The sequence below is a fragment of the Podarcis muralis genome, chromosome 12, assembly GCF_964188315.1.
Source record: "Podarcis muralis chromosome 12, rPodMur119.hap1.1, whole genome shotgun sequence".
NCBI lineage: Eukaryota > Metazoa > Chordata > Lepidosauria > Squamata > Lacertidae > Podarcis > Podarcis muralis.
The window spans coordinates 50,047,153-50,066,488 of record NC_135666.1 but is presented as its reverse complement, the minus strand read 5'-3'; the positions used below and the strand labels follow the sequence as shown (position 1 = coordinate 50,066,488).

Genomic DNA, 19,336 nt, shown 5'->3' with positions numbered 1-19,336 from the left:
CCCCCCACAATGGCTGCCCCCGCGGTAGCTTCGTTCGCGCCAAATTTAAACAGGGCGCCATTTTCAGGCTTTTAAGCCCTCAGAGGAGTCGAAGTTGCCGAGGGCGATTATCGGGGCGGAGAATGGCCCCCGGGTCGAAAGGTAAGGAAAGACGGCGGTGGGGGCGAAATGGGGCTTCGAGGGAGGGAGGTTGGATGGGAGCTGTGAGGAAAAAGCTCTTTCGCCCTATGCCTTTATTTAGCGGCCGCGGGGTTTTCCCCACAGCAGCTGCTGTCGGGAGTCGGCGCTGAGGAAGGCAGAGCCGGCTGGGGCTCGGGAACTCTGCATGCGAGCAGGAGAACTCTTGGCGGGAGGGGTCCGCGGAACTCCCTGCGACGGGATGGGGTCGGACCCGCACACGCAGCTCGAGCCCCGAAGGCGCGGGGAGGTTCCGAGGCTCCCTCACAAACACACGGTTATGTGGGGCGCCTTGCCTTGTAACTGAAGGAGGCTATTCGCCCCCTTTTTAGAAATAGTTAAAAAAAGGAATGCTATATGCAGAATTCATCATGCGAAAGGCGGGGCTGGATGAATCCCAAGCCGGAATTAAGAATGCCGGAATATCAACAACCTCAGATATGCAGATGACACAACCTTGATGGCAGAAAGTGAGGAGGAATTAAAGAACCTTTTAATGAGGGTGAAAGAGGAGAGCACAAAATATGGTTTGAAGCTCAATATAAAAAAACGAAGATCATGGCCACTGGTCCCATCACCTCCTGGCAAATAGAAGGGGAAGAAATGGAGGCAGTGAGAGATTTTACTTTCTTGGGCTCCATGATCACTGCAGATGGTGACAGCAGCCACGGAATTAAAAGACGCCTGCTTCTTGGGAGAAGGGCAATGACAGGCCTAGACAGCATCTTGAGAAGTAGAGATGTCACCTTGCCAACAAAGGTCCGTATAGTTAAAGCCATGGTTTTCCCGGTAGTGATGTATGGAAGTGAGAGCGGGACCATAAAGAAGGCTGATCACTGAAGAATTGATGCTTTTGAATTATGGTGCTGGAGGAGACTCTTGAGAGTCCCAAGGACTGCAAGAAGATCAAACCTCTCCATTCTTAAGGAAATCAGCCCTGAGTGCTCACTGGAAGGACAGATCGTGAAGCTGAGGCTCCAGTACTTTGGCCACCTCATGAGAAGAGAAGACTCCCTGGAGAAGACACTGATGCTGGGAAAGATTGATGGCACAAGGAGAAGGGGACGACAGAGGACGAGATGGTTGGACAGTGTTCTCGAAGCTACCAGCATGAGTTTGACCAAACTGCGGGAGGCAGTGGAAGACAGAAGTGCCTGGCGTGCTCTGGTCCATGGGGTCACGAAGAGTCGGACACGACTAAACAACAACCAACAATGCCCTTTCCTAAGTTGCTTATGGGGATCTTCACTTTGGCAAGGTAGTGCTGAAGGGATGGCTCAGTTGGTAGAGTGTGAGGCTCTTCATCTCGGGGTTGTGGGGTTTGAGCCCCACTTTGGTGGGGGGGAGGTTCCTACATGGCGGGGGGTGGACTAGATGACCCTCCTGGTCCCTTTCCAACTCTAAGTCATCTAAGGATAAGCTCCACTGAACTCGGTGGGATCTGTTTCTGCTTAAGACCGGGGGGGGGGGGGTCAGCAAACTTTTTCTTTTTATATATGTATGAATTTTTATTAGTTTTTTAACATCATTTTCAACAATAATTAAACATACTTTTACATCTTATACAGTTTTTTTGACTTGCATCAATCACATCTGAAAATTTTCAAATCTATTCACTTAATACACATTTCTTACTTTCACCATTACATTTAGATCTCATAACTAATATCTATTCTTTCTCTACGTTGCAATGTTTCATATATTTCTCTTACAAAACTTATTGTAGTCTCACTAGCGTAATTTGTTGATTACAGTTAATCTTCAAATAATTCGTATATATCTTCCCATCTTCTGTGAATCTCTGGTCCCGCAGGTTTCGAATCCTTCCTGTCATTTTATCTAATTCTGCGCAGTCCATTAATTTTGTCTGCCATTCTTCTTTCATTGGAATTACTTCTTGCTTCCATTTCTGGGCTAACAATACTCTTGCCGCTGTTGCTGCATATAAAAACAATTTAACGTCTTGTCTGTTAATATCCTCACCTATAATACCAAGTAAAAATGCTTCTGGTTTTTTTTTTTTTAAAATGTATATTTCAACACCTTTTTCATCTCATTATACAGTATATCATTTCCCAGAAGTTTTTTACTTACATTCCCACCACATATGATAAAATGTTCCTTCTTTTTCTTTGGGTCAGCAAACTTTTTCAGCAGGGGGCCAGTCCACTGTCCCTCAGACCTTGTGGGGGGCCAGACTATATTTTGAAGAAAAAAATTGAATGAATTCCTATGCCCCACAAATAACCCAGAGATGCATTTTAAATAAAAGCACACATTCCCGGACTGTCCACAGGACGGATTTAGAAGGCATTTGGGCCAGATCCAGCCCCCGGGCCTTAGTTTGCCTACCCATGGCTTGAGACGTGAATCAGATGGCGCAGTTGGCAAAGAGCATTTTCATGAAAAAGCGATAAGTTAAAAAAATAAATAAATCGTGGTTTCAGAGATTGGATGGACACCTGGTTGCGATTCCCGCATCCTCTTTGCAGTTCTATGGCAAACACCTCAAGTAAATTGATCAATATGAATGTGCATGCAATAAGTAATGCATGTCCACTTCGGACAAAAAACTTTCTGGGGAGTTTACACCCCTGGGGTGTTCACACTACACACCTTCCACGTGTACCAGAGTATGGGTACCAGACCTTGGGCAATACAAGGTGTTTGCATTATGTGTGACATCATAGCTAGCAGCTGTCTGTCATTGCTTCAGTTTTTTTGTTTTGTCCCATTTTCTGTAGCTTGTTTTTGTAGACACTCCATAGAAATGTGAATAATTAGCAGTAGATAGATGTCTTACATACAGTTTTTAAATTATCACAATGTTCTCACTTTCGTTTTTTAGGTGACACAGCGTTAGCAGCCTCCAGGTAAGAATCCATTAATTATTGTGTGCAAGAATTAAATATCAGATTGGGCAACTTCGTTGTGTGATCAAGAGATTTACAATTTGATCCTAATTTACAATCCTGGCTGTTCCAAAATAAATATATTTTTTTAAAAGGCATGGACGACTGTCAACCTGCAACAAAATCAGATGAATTGATGGTGCAGGTTAAAACAATAACATTTCCACAGCAGTTGCATGTATGGCGTAATGTAAGATAAATACGTTTATCTAGTTGTGTCTGCATATTGTGTCATAAGAATGAGACAAAAATAAAATGGCTTTAGAAACATGTTACAGCTGGTTACTAGTATACTAATGTAGCTGTTGCTTTGTTTTAGTGCTGAAGGTGATGCTATCAAGGTTTTCGTGAGGGTGCGCCCTCTAGAGGAAGGAACTGTGCTTGCTGACAATGGCTTGTGCTTATCTGTTCTTTCATCAAACACTATTCGCCTGAATTCAAAGCCTGAACCTAAGATTTTTACCTTTGATCATGTGGCAGATGTGGACACAACCCAGGTAATTCAACAGATAAGTTAGTTCCTAAAAGGTTAACATTTTTTTAAAAAAAAGAAAGAAAAGAGACTTCTTTGGCCATGTTCTCATTTGTAATAGAAAATAGTTTGCATTGAGCATTTAATTTAATTAACATTAAATTTAACATTAATTAACATTAAATTTTACAACTGAAATTGCAGATAGGTGCTTTTATTTAAGGGGCTGGTATAACACAGGTTTATAACACATGGCGTTTCTGTGTGCTGCGCTGGCTTGCCAGATGCAGCTTTGTCACGCTGGCCACGTGACCCGGAAGTGTCTCTGGACAGCGCTGGCCCCTGGCCTCTTAAGTGAGATGGGCGCACAACCCTAGAGTCTGTCAAGACTGGCCCGCACGGGCAGGGGTACCTTTACCTTTTATAACACAGGTTATTAAAATTGTTACCCACCTACCTTAGGCTGCAATCCTATACACACTTATTGAGGGGTAAGTTCTGCCTCCCCACTTCTAGCTATTCTCTGGAGAAGAGACCCTTTTAAGAATATTAGAGGGGTGGGCTGGGGAAGGACTAGACCAGGGGTCAGCCAACCTTTTCATCAGGGAGTCAGTCCACTGTTCCTCAGACCTTGTGGGAGGCCGGACTATATTTTGAAAAATATAAATACCCTGCAAGCTGGTCCCACAGCTGCCTCAGGACCTGGAGTAGGAACGCACTCTGCACACACTCAGGAGCACGTCTCGTCGCTGCCCGCTCACCGGCGTTGTTGACGAGCAGCAGCCGCTCCATTGGCCCATCCCCACGGAGCTCCCATGCAGCGTGCACCACTCTCTGTGGCCCATCGTCCGAGGCCAGGTTTGCCGACCCCTAAACTAGACCATGAGAAAAACGAACATAATAGTTTGACTGCCGTTCATTCATTTTCAGCTTTCTATTCTTGTTATAAAAAAGCGTTCCTAGATATTCTGTTGTTGCACCCATAACCTATGGTTTAAGGTGCCATTTAGCTCCTAGCTTTCATTTTCTAACACTGCTTTAAAGTGCCTAAAATAGCTAAGAATTATACATAGATAATATATAGCCCCTTTATGTGAGCTTGCAATCTAAGAATGTTGAGAAGAAAAGGGGAAAGGGAAGAAGATGAAAGTAAGGAAACAGAATTGCTAGCTGACTGCTGTGTGCTAAGATTTATGATAACGTTAACAATTTCTCTTTTAGTAATAGCCATATTCATTAGATATATTCTCATAATGGCTCCAACCTATTACTTGGAAGCGAGTCTCATTGATTTCATTATTTTCTGCATAATAATGGTTCTTTATTATCAGTGGAATTGCTTGTGTTTAATGAAAAGTATTCCTTAATGTCAGGGTATGTGTATTGTTTAATGAATAGTGCACAGTGTGTGGTTATATGTTTGTGAATACCATGAAGTCAAGCTGTTTTTTATCATTATAACATATTAAAACTATTTTTTTAAATCTTTTCTGCCTAGGAATCAGTGTTCTCAAGTGTGGCCAAAAAGATAGTAGAATCATGCATGAATGGCTACAATGGGACCATTTTTGCATAGTAAGCTTTTAACCTTTTTATTTCATGCAAATAGTAAAATATCTGATTTGAATTATATGAACTGCTCTGTTTGAGAAATACATTACCGGGTCAGACCATTCTAAGGACTGTAAAATTTAAAGCATAAATTCATCTAGTCCATTCATCCATGTGTGGCATTAGCTTTCTAGTGTCTGGGGCCCAGCATCTTCCACATCACCTGCTACTCAATCCTGTTTAACTTGATATGCCAGGAGTTGAACCTGGAAATCTCTGCATGCAACACATGTGCTCTGCCAGAGTCTGGTCTCTCTGCATTTAACCCTCTTAGTGGTACAGAATTAACCCTAGCAAATATATGAATAAATGAGTAAGTTCTGATTACTGAGATATAAATAAATGTGCGTGCTGCTTCTTTTTCTCTTTAGTGGCCAAACTGGTTCAGGGAAAACCTTTACGATGATGGGTAAGTACAACACATACTGATTTGTGCTTACAGTTGTTTATCTCATTTTCGATCGCAGTGTGGGATCCTCTTTCCCCCACCCCTTCGCATTGTGTAATATTAACTTCTAACGCAGTATTTCCCAAATCTGGGGCTAGTTTCATATTAGGATATCATTAATTTTGCCATAGTCTATGATCTAACAACATAGACCAAGGAACTGCAGTGTTCCTGACTCTGTTAGAGACAGCCAAAGCCTTCATCAAAGGGACAGGCGAAAAAGATACTTGGAAGGGATTAGAGTTAGACTAATCAGGCATCAGCATCTTGGGGGGGGGGTGGATATTGTACAGTGGTACCTTGGTTCTCAGACGCCTTGGAACCAAAACATTGCAAACCTGGCAGTAAGTGTTGCGGCTTGTGAACCTTTTTCAGAAGCCAAACGTGCTCCGTTTTGAGTGTTATGCTTCTGATTTGAGTTTTACACAGAGGTCTGTCTGTTTTTGCTATTTATTTTGCATTTTTGCGGCTCTTTTTTTGTGACTGTGGAACCCAGTTCAGCTACTTACTGATTGATTGTGTGACTGCAGAACATTGTTTATTGCTTTCATTTTATGGATCAATGGTCTCATTAGATAATAAAATTCATGTTAAATTGCTGTTTTAAGGGTTGTTTTTAAAAGTCTGGAACGGATTCATCCATTTTGCATTACTTTCTATGGGAAAGCGTGCCTTGGTTTTGGAACGGAGTTCTGGAACTGATTAAGTTTGAGAACCAAGGTACCACTGTATCTCTTAACCAGGCTTCCTCATACTTGGCCCTCCAGATGTTTTGAGACTACAGTTCCCATCATCCCTGACCACTGGTCCTGCTAGCTAGGGATCATGGGAATTGTTGGCCGAAAACATCTGGAGGGCCGAGTTTGACGAAGCCTGCTCTTAACCATGGCCTTTATCTATTCAGTAAGGCTTCCTTCCTATTTCAGAAACATTGCATACTACAAATACTAATAATGTAAGCCACCTTATTTCTGCTAGATATTTTTAGATTTCTATCCAAGCAATTCTTTCTTTCTTTTTTCAAGGTCCTCCCGACTCTGATAACTTTACTCATAATCTGAGAGGAGTAATACCACGGAGTTTTGAATATCTGTTTTTTCTAATTGAACGTGAAAAAGAAAAGGTAAATCCTTTTCTTAATGAAGATTGTGGTAAAAGTCCTTGAGGGTTCGTTTTAATTAGTAGCAATGGCATCCAGCTCTTGGGTGCCCTTAATTCATTTGGAAGAAATAACCTGCATGTTTGGAATGATTGTATAGCTTGGGATCACACTATTTCATACAGGCAAGCAGCTATGCTAGCTTGCTACTTACGCATGGTGAGTAGCAATTGGCTTCCAATGTGCAAGTGAAACGGTAAACTTCATTTCTACCCTAGTTGACCCTCCCAGCCATCTGTCCAATTTCAAGCGTAAATTTATCTGTTTCAGAATACTGTGTTGTGCCTTACTGCCTGTGCTCACTGTTCTCTTCCAACCAGAGAATTAATTGCTAGGGCTAAGCTGCTACAATATTGCACTGATTAAGCTCTTTTGGCCCTTAAAGGCAAAAAGGATACAGAGCTGCATAAATGTAGTACAGTGCTACTCTTTCCAGGCTGCAAATACAGTGGTGCCTCGCAAGACGAAATTAATTTGTTCCGCAAGTTTTGTCGTCTTGTGATTTTTTTCGTCTTGCGAAGCACGGTGTCGGGAAAGTTTTGGAAAAGCTTCAAAAATCACCAAAGTCTTCAAAAACCTCAAAAAAGGCTACCACACCGCGTTCTATGAGTTGCTCCTCGAAGTCAAGTTGCAACTGTATTAACGGTGTTAAGAAAAAGGAAACAAACTTGCAAGACGTTTCCGTCTTGCGAAGCAAGCCCATAGGGAAAATCGTCTTGCGAAGCAGCTCAAAAAACAAAAAACCCTTTCGTCTAGTGAGTTTTTTGTCTTGCGAGGCATTCGTCTTGCGAGGTACCACTGTAGAAGAGCTGGACAATCCAGTCAGTTTGCCCCAGCTTTTAATAGCTGAAATGGGTTCAGTGGGTAACAGCAGAAGGACAGCTGCTTATGAACAGGACCAAAGGTGGTGTGATGGGGCAGGGAAGTAGGTGGGTAAACTGTTTCTTGAAGGGCTTGAAGTTCATACAATAAAGGCTCCAAATATGTAAAGTGAAGGTAGGAGTTGGGTGGTAAAATGTGTCTTTTGTAAACTGTAAGAGATAAATAAAGGCATGCCTTCATATTTGCTGTGAAAACCTTGTAATGACGTTAGAGGCCAGATAAAATTAAAACAGCATTTTCTGTAACACAAATGTTAATGTTTCTTATAGGCTGGTGCAGAAAAGAGTTTTCTCTGCAAGTGTTCGTTTATTGAAATCTACAATGAGCAGCTATTTGACTTGCTGGATTCTGCTTCAGCTGGACTCTTCCTCAGAGAGCACATCACAAAAGGAGTATTTGTTGTTGGTGCAGTGGAGCAAGTGTTGACTTCAGCTGCTGAAGCATATAAAGTATGCTGTTTTGATAAGTAGAGGTAGACATTCTTGCATGTTGTAATAGAGGCAGCACTCATTGAAGTAGCAGTATTATGATTTGAAGAGCTTAACTCAAAGAAATAACGTGGGCTTCTTATGCTTGTTTTGTACCTTTTGCCCTTCAGCTCCCTTATGTTGGGCTATTTATGTTCTGCAATAAACACTCATCCCTGCAGCTCAGCTTCCAGTGCCCGGGATGCAGAAGGCATTAAGTGTGCATGAGAACTTTTCACGCTCGCCTTTCCAGCAGCAGAAACACTCTTGCACCAAAATCCACTCCACAACTTGGGACTACCTGGAACAGTATTTCACAAGGTGTGAAAGACTGTCTCTGGAAGGGGAAATCATCAACCTGGCTCATGGGTACATCGATATACACATAGGAACATTATCAAATGACATCTTTTCATTTTAATTTACATTCAAAAGGACAAGTATAAGATTTTTTAAAAATGGGATGGGAGACTTGGGAAGCCATGTTCTAAGTTCCTTTTGAACAGGGATGTGTAAAACATGCATTGTTACCTACAAGTAAGATGTTAATCTAACACTTCTTGCAGATTAGGATTAGAAATAGAGGGGATCTTTTGTTAACACATTTAAGATTAGCACTATAATCCCAGTTGTGACTTCAAAATAGCTTAAGATAAAGTTGTTGAGCCAGTTCCATAATATATTGTAAATGCTACTCGTATCTTATTCTGACTAGGTGTTAACAACGGGCTGGAGAAATCGTCGCGTAGCGTCTACCTCAATGAACAGAGAGTCCTCAAGGTCTCATGCTGTTTTTACTATCACGGTCGAATCAATGGAGAAAACCAATGACGTTATGAATATTCGATCATCTCTGCTGAATTTGGTAGATTTGGCTGGATCAGAGAGACAAAAAGATACTCACACAGAAGGAGTTAGGTTAAAGGTTAGTGGTGAAACAGTGCATTCTGGGTCAGTGGGAATTGGAGCATGCAGAAAAGGGTTAAGTCCTGGAGACAGAGTCCATGCGCTTGTATAATGCATGCTCCGCTACCCGCTGACCAGAAGCACACTTCACAGTAACACCAACTTGTTGATTTCTTTTCCACTAAAAACAAAGGCATTCACTTTTATTTTCTTGTTTGTTCTAGGAAGCAGGGAACATAAACCGTTCATTAAGTTGTCTGGGCCAAGTGATTACTGCACTTGTTGATGTGGGCAATGGAAAACAGAGGCACATCTGTTACAGGGACTCCAGACTCACTTTTCTGCTACGGGTAATGTATACCATTAATTTTTAGGACATTGGTTTTCAAAAGACAAAATGCTTTTGACTTTTATATTATTCAGATGTCTTACTTGCGGTATGTTGTCCTGGGAAATCAATGATTACTACAATCTGTTGCTGTTGGCCATATAATGCTAAGCCACAAAGTTTTGCTTATTAAGCTATTCTGTACACAAGCTGCATGTAGATTTACACAGCCGAAGAGTGTTTCCCTCGCTCCTCCTTCATACAAGCTAGTAAACAAATTTCAAACAGGCTACTTTAGTGTTATGTCTGAATCTGGGGTCATGGATTGTTTGATCATAATAAATCACGTGATAATCCATCAACAAGCTTTTGTCTAAAGTGGGCTAGCAATTGTGGTTTGTTATGGCGAAACGAGCCATGATTCCAGGTTTGGATATACTGCTAAACTAGCCCCTTTGTGGTTTCTTTACCTGGTTACATAAGTATTCAGGCTGCTTGCACTAACATACAGTATCATCATAAACCAAACATAGTGGCGATACATATGTATGTGGTGATATTAATCTTGCTTTAGAGCATCCTGTCACACTGTTCTATTGAAAGTGCCCCATCAGAATGTTAAGTCCTGAAGCAACACAGTCACCTAAAACAGTGATCTTACGAGGAGGGCGTTATCCTCCCCAAAACAAGGGTTAGTAGAAGAGGAAATAGTTTGTGTTTCTCTAAACACTAGAATTAGTTAAACTATGTGCTTTAAAAAGTGCTGTATCTCAAAGTAATTTTTATGTCTTCAAACAGGATTCTCTTGGAGGTAATGCCAAAACTTGCATCATAGCAAACATTAATCCAGGTTCCAGATGTTTTGGTGAAACCTTGTCCACCCTTAATTTTGCTCAGAGAGCCAAACTGATAAAAAATAAGGTATTTAATTGGGACAGAATATTACATTGGCTATTCAGTCACCTTATTTTTCTTCACAAATGTACATAGTTGTAAGCAATTTCTTTGTCTGAAAGGGTTCTTTGGCAGAAAAAAAGTTTGCTAAATCAAAATAAATATTATGAGTATTTCTCATCTATTTCAACTCTTATAATACTATGTTCTTGCTAAGTCTTAATATTCTAATCGTGAAACTGAATAGACCGAGAGGGAGAGACTGCAGTTGCAGACATTTAACAAATACCTTGTCTCCTTCAAATTACTGAAAATTCTATCATTTGCTGTACAGTGCTACCTCGGGTTAAGTACTTAATTCGTTCTGGAGGTCCGTTCTTAACCTGAAACTGTTCTAAACCTGAAGCACCACTTTAGGTAATGGGGCCTCCTGCTGCCGCCGCGCCGGCAGAGCCCAATTTCTGTTCTTATCCTGAAGCAAAGTTCTTAACCTGAAGCACTATTTCTGGGTTAACGGAGTGTGTAACCTGAAGTGTATGTAACCTGAAACGTATGCAACCTGAGGTACCACTGTATTAGGAAATGGGTTGCATTCCTTTCTAGAATACATGAGGTATGTTTCACATTTTTAGCTGTGCAACATACAATTCAATGATAATTACATGAGATAGAAGTTTTCTATTCACTTTGCACTTTTAAAACAGTATCAGACATTGTGGAACTTGCGTAAAAATGAAGAAACAGTCTGAAGTTCCCTTCTTGCAGTTCTCACAACCAAGACACTCAAGCTTCCTGGCCTATAACAACTCTCTGTGCTAAACCTTTACAGTGTGCATCTATTAAGAACTCCCAATCAAAACTGATAGACAGAGTTATGTGTATCTTACGCAAACACGATTCACAAATTTATAAATGTGCATATGTGTACTATTGCTTCTGCCAACATCAACTTTCAAAGCCTTCCTGGGTTGTAACTTGAAGCCCACTGTATATAATAAACACCTATAAGTAACAAGTTACTGGTTCCTTCTTTGTCCATCCTGCCTGCAACCGATTGCTTTCGTGAACTCTGCGTATACTCTGCTAAGGTCTGGCTAAGCTCCTGCAACAGGTCAGAAAGTTGCAAAACACCAACAGGTAGCGAGAAATGGGGGGGGGGGGAGTCAGTAGTATTAGTCATGAGTAGGGGCAGCATGTAGGAAAACAGAAAAAGACTCCCTAAACTCGTTTCTGCGCCTTCACAAAGCAAACCTATACATTTTTCACTCCTCACGTGAAGCCTTGCATTAAGAACATGCTTTTCTAAAAGAGCTGAGATCAGGGGAAGGCTAAATTCTACACCTGCTTTTGTAAATGCATAGAATATATGTTGCCATGCTAGTATAATATAGTCTTCATTTTCAATATTATTTTCTTTTTAACCTATTAGGTTTGAAAGTGAGAACAATGAATTCTAGTTGGCTTTGTCAGTAGGATTTCAATTATCCGATCATCAGGCGTGTGCGTTTCAATATTTTAAATTTTCTATTTAAGGCTGTGATAAATGAAGACACCCAAGGAAACGTGAAGCAGTTGCAGTCTGAAGTGAAGAAACTGAAAGAGCAGCTTGCTCTGCTTAATTCAGGGCAGTCTCTGCAAGATGCTTCTCTACCTACAGGTAAAGCCCTATCCCCTTTCCCCCCCCTTAAAACTGGTGTTTCAGGATGATTTGTTTAAGCACTCCATTTGTTTTTCATTTTAAAAAAACCCCTCAAAGTTTTAAAAAATAAAACATGACTTTTGTACAGGATCAAACTTAATTCATGCTCCCAATATATCGCAGAAACAGAATGTCGTAATAGAAAACTGCTTCTCTGTATTCCAAAATGGCACCTTCCACACACACAAGAGCGGAGGTATCAGCAAGCTTCAAAGAACCAAAGTTTGCAGAAGTATAAATAAATCTTTAGTGGGGGAAACCAAAATAGTCCATTGAGGACTGAGTGTATTTATATTCTTACCAAACCTTTCTTCCAAATTGCTGAGGGTGGTTTTCAAAGTCTCTCTCTTCCTGAGCTCCCATATTATCCTCATAATAACCCCGTGCGGCAAGTAACTTGCACACAGTCACCCAGTGAGCATCATGAATAAATGAACCTGGATCTGTGCTCAGTAGACAGAATTCTGGCTGGTGTTGGAGGAAGAGGGGGAAATGAGGTGGATAGAATGGTGTACTAGAAGAGGATATGGCTAGTTGACTAGAATTCTGAACAGGAACATTCAATAGCACAACATGCTATTGCAAGTCCCATTTTCAGATCATGATTTGGTAGAATCCTTTAATAGCTAACATTTTGTTTTCACTATGGTTATTAACACAGAATTAATGTGTGTAAACTATAGATATCTATCACTACAGCTCAGACAATGCAGAAGCTTACAGTGAAATCCTCTGTATATTTGCTCGGTCCCTGCTCCTGCCAACCTAGCAGTTTGGAAGCACGTCAAGTGCAAGTAGATAAATAGGTACCGCTCCAGCGGGAAGGTAAACGGCGTTTCCGTGTGCTGCTCTGGTTTGCCAGAAGCAGCTTAGTCATGCTGGCCACATGACCCAGAAGCTGTACGCCGGCTCCCTCAGCCAATAAAGTGAGATGAGCGCCGCAACCCCAGAGTTGTCCGCGACTGGACCTAATGGTCAGGGGTCACTTTACCTTTAATGTGTGTAAACTGTAGATATCTATCACTACAGCTCAGACAATGCAGGCGCTTACAGTGAAATCCTCTGCATATTTGCTAGGGAGTAACAGTCTGATCTGTGCATGTCACCTTGAAAGTTAGTCTGGATCCAAATCTTTGGGACTAAATTACATTCGCAATTCCCATTCATTTCTGTAGTTAATAAGTAACGAACATAGGCCGCAATTCTCCACCTGGAAGTAAGGCCTATTGAATTCAGTGGCATGTACCAGAAGGTAGACATGGTTGGAATTATAACCATGATATTGAACCAAGCAACAATGTTTGTGAAACTTATCCTCAACTAAATGTGGGTATGATTGTTGCTTTAATGGCCAATTCTGTGCAAACACAAGGATCCCAAATTCTGCACAGAATCAAACTGAATCCTTTGGAACTGACTTCTTAGTAAACACATTTAGCATTCTGTTGTATTTCAGTTATGCTTAACTGAAATGTTCAACAAGCTTTTGTATTTAAACATTTATAAAAATCCCAAACCTCTTTATCCTGAATCTCCTTTAAATGCAGTTTTAGATAAGAAAGTTTAGCCATAATAATAAAACGATAATGTGTATTTCAGCTATAACATATTAAAAATCAGCACTAAATATCTCAGTTGACACACAAAATAGACAAATAAATCTAGGGAAGTGTAACTTAATGTATTTTGTTCTACATTCTCTCTAAGCTACCCTCACACGTGATGTAGGAAATGCAGATTATCTGAACCATTTTCTTGAAGCAATGCTGTTATTGGAAAAAGCTGAAAGTGAAAGAAAGGTAAGAATAGGAATACTATGGTACAGTGTTAGGAAAGGTCCAATTAACAAAAATATCTTTGCCCTGGAACAATAATTTATCCCTTTCTTAAAAGCTGAACTAATTTATTTATATGGCTCCCCACATACACCCCAAATCAGTTGAACACAAATGTTGAGAGTGTGTGAATAGCATATTAACATAAGTTTGTTCCTTCATTTAATGATTTCTGTTGATCACATCTAAGAGAGGGTTGGACAAGTATACTTTTCGTTATGTATGTGTCATGATGCTATTGCTTCCTGCTTAATCGGCTGCCTTTATTTTCTAGATGCTGTTAGAAAAAGTTGCCCAACTAGAAGATCTCTGTGTCAAAAAGGAGAAGTTCATTCAGTCCAATAAAATGATAGTTAAATTCAGAGAGGATCATATAACTCGCCTGGAAAAACTACATAAAGAGGCTCAAGGCAGCTTTTTGCCCGGTGAACAAGAGAAGCTCTTCGGGGAACTGAAGGAGGAGCTGAAGATTCTCAGAGAACAGGTAGCTGTATTTTTGTTTAATGTATTACCCGGATCAGGCCAAACATCTATCTACTCCGGCATTCTCTGGCAAGCCAGATGCCCCCAGAAAGCACATTAATTGAGCAACAGTCCTCTTCTGTTCTTGTCTTCCTACAGCTGTTATTGAGAAGTATACTTCTCTAAACATGGAGGTTAGCTGTTGTGGGTAAAGGTAAAGGAACCCCTGACCATTAGGTCCAGTCGTGACCGACTGGAGTTGCGGCGCTCATCTCGCTTTATTGGCCAAGGGAGCTGGCGTACTGCTTCCGGGTCATGTGGCCAGCATGACTAAGCCGCTTCTGGTGAACCAGAGCAGTGCACGGAAACGCCGTTTACCTTCCTGCCGCAGCGGTACCTATTTATCTACTTTCACTTTGATGTGCTTTTGAATTGCTAGGTTGGCAGGAGCAGGGACCAAACAACGGGAGCTCACCCTGTCATGGGGATTCGAACCGCCGACCTTCTGATCGGCAAGTCCTAGGCTCTGTGGTTTAACCCACAGCGCCACCCGCGTCCCTAGCTGTTGTGGTTAGTAGCCCTTAGCTACACACAAATTGTAAGTAGGTTTTTTGGCCAATGTACACAGCTGAACCAAAAAGAGAGACACTTTTACGCTATCCCTGGTATTAAACTTGGATGAAAAACTTTTAAGCTGATTTCAGCACTCTTCCGTAACTCATGGATCTTAATTGATTTTGAAGGTTTTGCATTTCTTTTTGTGGTTGTTGAACTGATTTTATAATTTATAATCTATATAATTCTGAAAACACATATTGAAAACCAGCTTCTATTTTTATTAACATATGTATTGACTTCAGTTGGATGCAGCAAACAATTTCATCCAAGCTAATCTGAACTACAGTGGTACCCCGCAAGACGAACGCCTCGCAAGACGGAAAACCCGCTAGACGAAAGGTTTTTCCGTTTTGGAGACGCTTCGCAAAACGAATTTCCCTATGGGCTTCCTTCGCAAGACGAAAGCCCATAGGGAAATCTCCGGGACAGGGCGTCTTGCCCACTGTCCTCGGACCTCCTCCCGCCGCCAGGCTTCGGAAGGCTGCTCTGAAGCCTGGCGGGGGGCGGAGAGGTTTTTTAAAAACCCCGGGACAGCGGAGGACTTCTCCGCTGTCCGGGGCGATTTTAAAATGCTGCCGGGCGGCAGCGCTGCCGCCCAGCAGCATTTAAAAAAACCCCGGGACAGCGGGGGACTTCTCCTTTGTCCCGAGGTTTTTTAAAATGCTGGCGTCTTCCCCTTTCTCCCCGGACCTCTTTTGAAGCAAGGGGCGGCAACGCGGAGAAGCGATCTTCTTCCCGCCGCCGCTTGCTTCAAAAGAGGGGACAGAGGGAAAGGCGCGCGCCTTCCTCTCTCCCCCCGGACCCCTTTTGAAGCAAGGGGCGGCAAAGGGGAGAAGCGATCTTCTCCCCGTTGCCGCCCCTTGCTTCAAAAGAGGCGACAGAGGGAAAGGCGCGTGCCTTCCTCTCTATCCCCCCCGGACCCCTTTTGAAGCAAGGGGCGGCAACGCGGAGAAGCGATCTTCTCCCCGTTGCCGCCCCTTGCTTCAAAAGAGGGGAAGGCTGGCGGGGGGCGAAAATCTTTGTCCCCCCTGCCTGCCTGCCTGCCTGCCTGCCTGCCTGCCTGCCTTTAAAAGCCCTCCTGGGGGAGCGGAGAAACGCGCTGCCATTCTCCGCTCTCCCGGGAGGGCTTTTAAAGGCAGGCAGGCAGGGGGGACAAAGATTTTCGCCCCCCGCCAGCCTTCAGAAGAGGTCCTGGACCTCTTCTGAAGGCTGGCGGGGGGCGAAAATCTTTGTCCCCCCTGGCTGCCTTCCCGGGAGGGCTTTTAAATCGACCCGGACAGCGGAGAAGTCCTCCGCTGTCCGGGGCGATTTTAAAATGCTGCCGTGGGGGGGGAGCAAAGATTTTCGCCCCCCCCCCCAGCCTTCAGAAGAGGTCGGGGGACAGATTGTCCCTGGACCTGGTCTGAAGTCGGTTTCCATAGGAACGCATTAATTGATTTTCAATGCATTCCTATGGGAAACCGTGCATCGCAAGACGAAAAACTCGCAAGAAGAAAAAACTTGCGGAACGAATTAATTTCGTCTTGCGAGGCACCACTGTACTTAACCAAGTATGTTCAAAGCAGAATGTTCCAAAGAAGGATGTTCTTGTGCATTTTATATTTGACTTCCTTTAGTAATGTTTTCTTTTGAAGTGTTTCAAGATTGTTTTGTTTTGTTAACTTTGCTGCATTCAATATGCGTTCTGTAGTTGGCCTCCTTTGTGGTGTTTTATTTCGTAATCCTTAAAGACAATATTTTAGTTTCCTGTTACGTATGTTGTTTTGGATATACACTTTATACAGGGCGAGTCTTTTAAAAGAGGCCCCATGGAACATGTGTACTCTGTATCCACGGAGCCTCTTTTAAAGGACTCACCCTGTATTTGACTTTCTTCTGTAATATTTTGTTGTCGATTGTTTTGTTTGATGCTTTAATGTGGGTTGTAAACCCCTTTGAGATCCTTTTTCTTTTACATATAAAGTGGTATAGAAATGAAATTAATAATTATAATAGGATCAAATAGGACACAAGCCTTTCAGAAATGTCATGTGGGCCATAGTGTAAAAATGTGCAAGGAACAGCATCACTATTTAAAGCAGATATGTGTAAATACAGTGGAACCTTGGTTTTCAAGTGTCTCGGAAGCCGAACACCGAAAACCCAGATGTAATTGCTTCCATTTTCAAACACGCCTCGGAAGTCCAACAGCTTCCAAGGCACATTTCTCTGTTTTTTCAATTGAATTCTCCGACCACCCACTGCGCCTCGGTTGTCAAACGTTTCAGAAGTCGAGCGGTCTTCCGGAACAGATTACGTTTGACAACCAAGGTTCCACTGTATGTAGTTTTGATGTTCATTCCCTTTTGTGTGCTAGGAAACTTTTTAAAGAGAGCCTAAGAAAAGTAATCAGGATTTTTAAAAAATAAAACTTCCTGTACTAATATAGCAACATACCTGTTCGGGTTTTGAGGTTTGTTTATATCATGAATTAACAGAATATGTGTTATGTACAGGTGGAACAGCATCCACGTGTTGCAAAATATGCTATGGAGAACCATGCCCTTCGAGAGGAGAACAAACGACTTCGCTCCCTGCAGTCAGTGAAAAGTGCCCAGGATATTGATGCTCAGGCAATGGCAGAGTTGGAAAAAATATTTTTAGAAGCTTCAGGTAGAGAAAGCAATAAAAGAGGTATGAAAAAGCTGAAATACATTTTTCATATATGAAGTTATATTTTTTTAAAGGTTCTCTACTCTGATCTCATACTTAAAGCAATGCTGTTTTAACATTTTTCTCCTCCAAAGCAGTGCCCAATAAATTCACTGGCATTTTGTTTCCAGGTTTGATGGATTTTATGTCTGTTCCTTTGGAGGACGTTACGAGGCTGAATGAGTCATATACTGATAAACATTGTGATTAGTAACTATGGCGGCAGTTCCTGTCAAGACAGACTGCTTCAAATGAACATACTGCAGTCGGGCTGATCTCCCTCTGCAATGCTTTCTGCATATTTTAAAAGGCAATTGTCTGTCTGGCATCATGTTTAAGATCTTGTGAATTAATAGGAGCTAGTTGCTGATGGTTGGATAGTGTTTTCGAGGTTACCAGCATGAGTTTGACCAAACTGCAGGAAGTAGTGGAGGACAGAGGTGCCTGGCGTGCTCTGGTCCATGGGGTCACGAAGAGTCGGACACGACTAAACGACTAAACAACAACAAGTTGCTGATAGAATAAAATTTTATGCATACAATGAAGGAAAGTTAGAAACGGCTGCCTGAAATATAGAACTGTAGAGTTAGAAGGGAACCTGAGAATCATTTAGACCAACCCCCTGCAATGCAGGAATAGGAAGCTGCCCCAATACAGGGATCGAACCTGCAACCTTGGTGTTACTAGCACCACGCTCTGACCAGCTGAGCTATGCAGTTGCATAACCCGGTGTCTGACATAATATGGCCTACAACAGGCATAGGCAAACTCTGCCCTCCAGATGTTTTGGGACTACAAATCCCATCGTCCCTGACCACTGGTCCTGTTAGCTAGGGGTGATGGGAGCTGTAGTCCCAAAACATCTGGAGGGCCGAGTTTGCCTGTGCCTGGCCTAGAACATGGCTGCACAGATGAAATCTGCACTATTAACTCCATCTTGGGAAGTGTTTCCTTTGGAGATGGAATGTCATCACAACTCTTTGCAGGAACAAAACTGATTCATTTGAACTTCCCGCTGCGAAAAAGCATTACTTAAAATATAAATATCCTAAGTTTTTACTTAATAAAAATATTATAAGGTTTCAAAAAAAGAAAGAGAATAATTTTATTATTCATACCCCATCCATCTATGTGAATGGAGTGTCTGTACAGGTGTGGGCATAGCCCACCTTACAGTGCCATGTGGTACAACCTGGGCATACTTACCAGCTGTTTCTGAGAACTAGGCCCAAGGCTATCATATCAAAGTGAAAGCACACGCTGAGCACCTTTTTGACTTAATTAGCCAGTGGCGCAGGACAGCAAAGCTATAGATGTAAAAAAAACATGTGACAATTGTTCAATATGCATTCAGAAACAAAATCCAATACATTCTGTAAGGAGTACAATGTTTGATCTTATGCAAGTTTTAACATTAAAAAATAAAAATAATTGCAACTTTAATATGCTGCACAGACAGGTGAAGGTGTTCACTTTTGCACATCTAAGAAAGCGTTAATTTTTAAATCCCAAACAGGTCAGCAGATGTGTTCTACTGCCTCGTCCACAGACAGCAGCTCTAGTGAAAAGCTGAAGGAACGCCTCCTCGCTACACAGAGTGAACTGGCAAGTTCCAAACAGGAACATGAAGAATTTAAAGAGCTAACAAAGTAAGATGAATCTGTGTCCTAACATTATTCTACGAAATACCCTTCCCTGAAAATATAAACAGCTGTTTATCAAGGGCAAAATTCTGGTTCCAACCAGAATTTCCAAAACCATATTTCTAAAAGTAT

The 19,336-nt window shown here is 42.0% G+C and overlaps 1 protein-coding gene across 1 annotated transcript in view; it reads left to right on the top strand.

The window, feature by feature from the left end:
• Nucleotides 1-15: 15 nt before the first annotated feature.
• Nucleotides 16-19,336, top strand: part of KIF15 (kinesin family member 15) — a 40,992-nt gene continuing 21,671 nt past the window's right edge. The window contains exons 1-15 of the mRNA XM_077916421.1: nt 16-141; nt 3,026-3,050; nt 3,409-3,586; nt 5,060-5,136; nt 5,544-5,581; nt 6,646-6,743; nt 7,931-8,110; nt 8,844-9,053; nt 9,259-9,384; nt 10,161-10,283; nt 11,790-11,913; nt 13,663-13,754; nt 14,065-14,274; nt 17,366-17,543; nt 19,078-19,210. Of these exons, the coding sequence (XP_077772547.1) occupies nt 123-141; nt 3,026-3,050; nt 3,409-3,586; nt 5,060-5,136; nt 5,544-5,581; nt 6,646-6,743; nt 7,931-8,110; nt 8,844-9,053; nt 9,259-9,384; nt 10,161-10,283; nt 11,790-11,913; nt 13,663-13,754; nt 14,065-14,274; nt 17,366-17,543; nt 19,078-19,210 (1,811 nt within the window). The 5' untranslated portion in view covers nt 16-122. The remainder of the gene's footprint in view (nt 142-3,025; nt 3,051-3,408; nt 3,587-5,059; nt 5,137-5,543; nt 5,582-6,645; nt 6,744-7,930; nt 8,111-8,843; nt 9,054-9,258; nt 9,385-10,160; nt 10,284-11,789; nt 11,914-13,662; nt 13,755-14,064; nt 14,275-17,365; nt 17,544-19,077; nt 19,211-19,336) is intronic.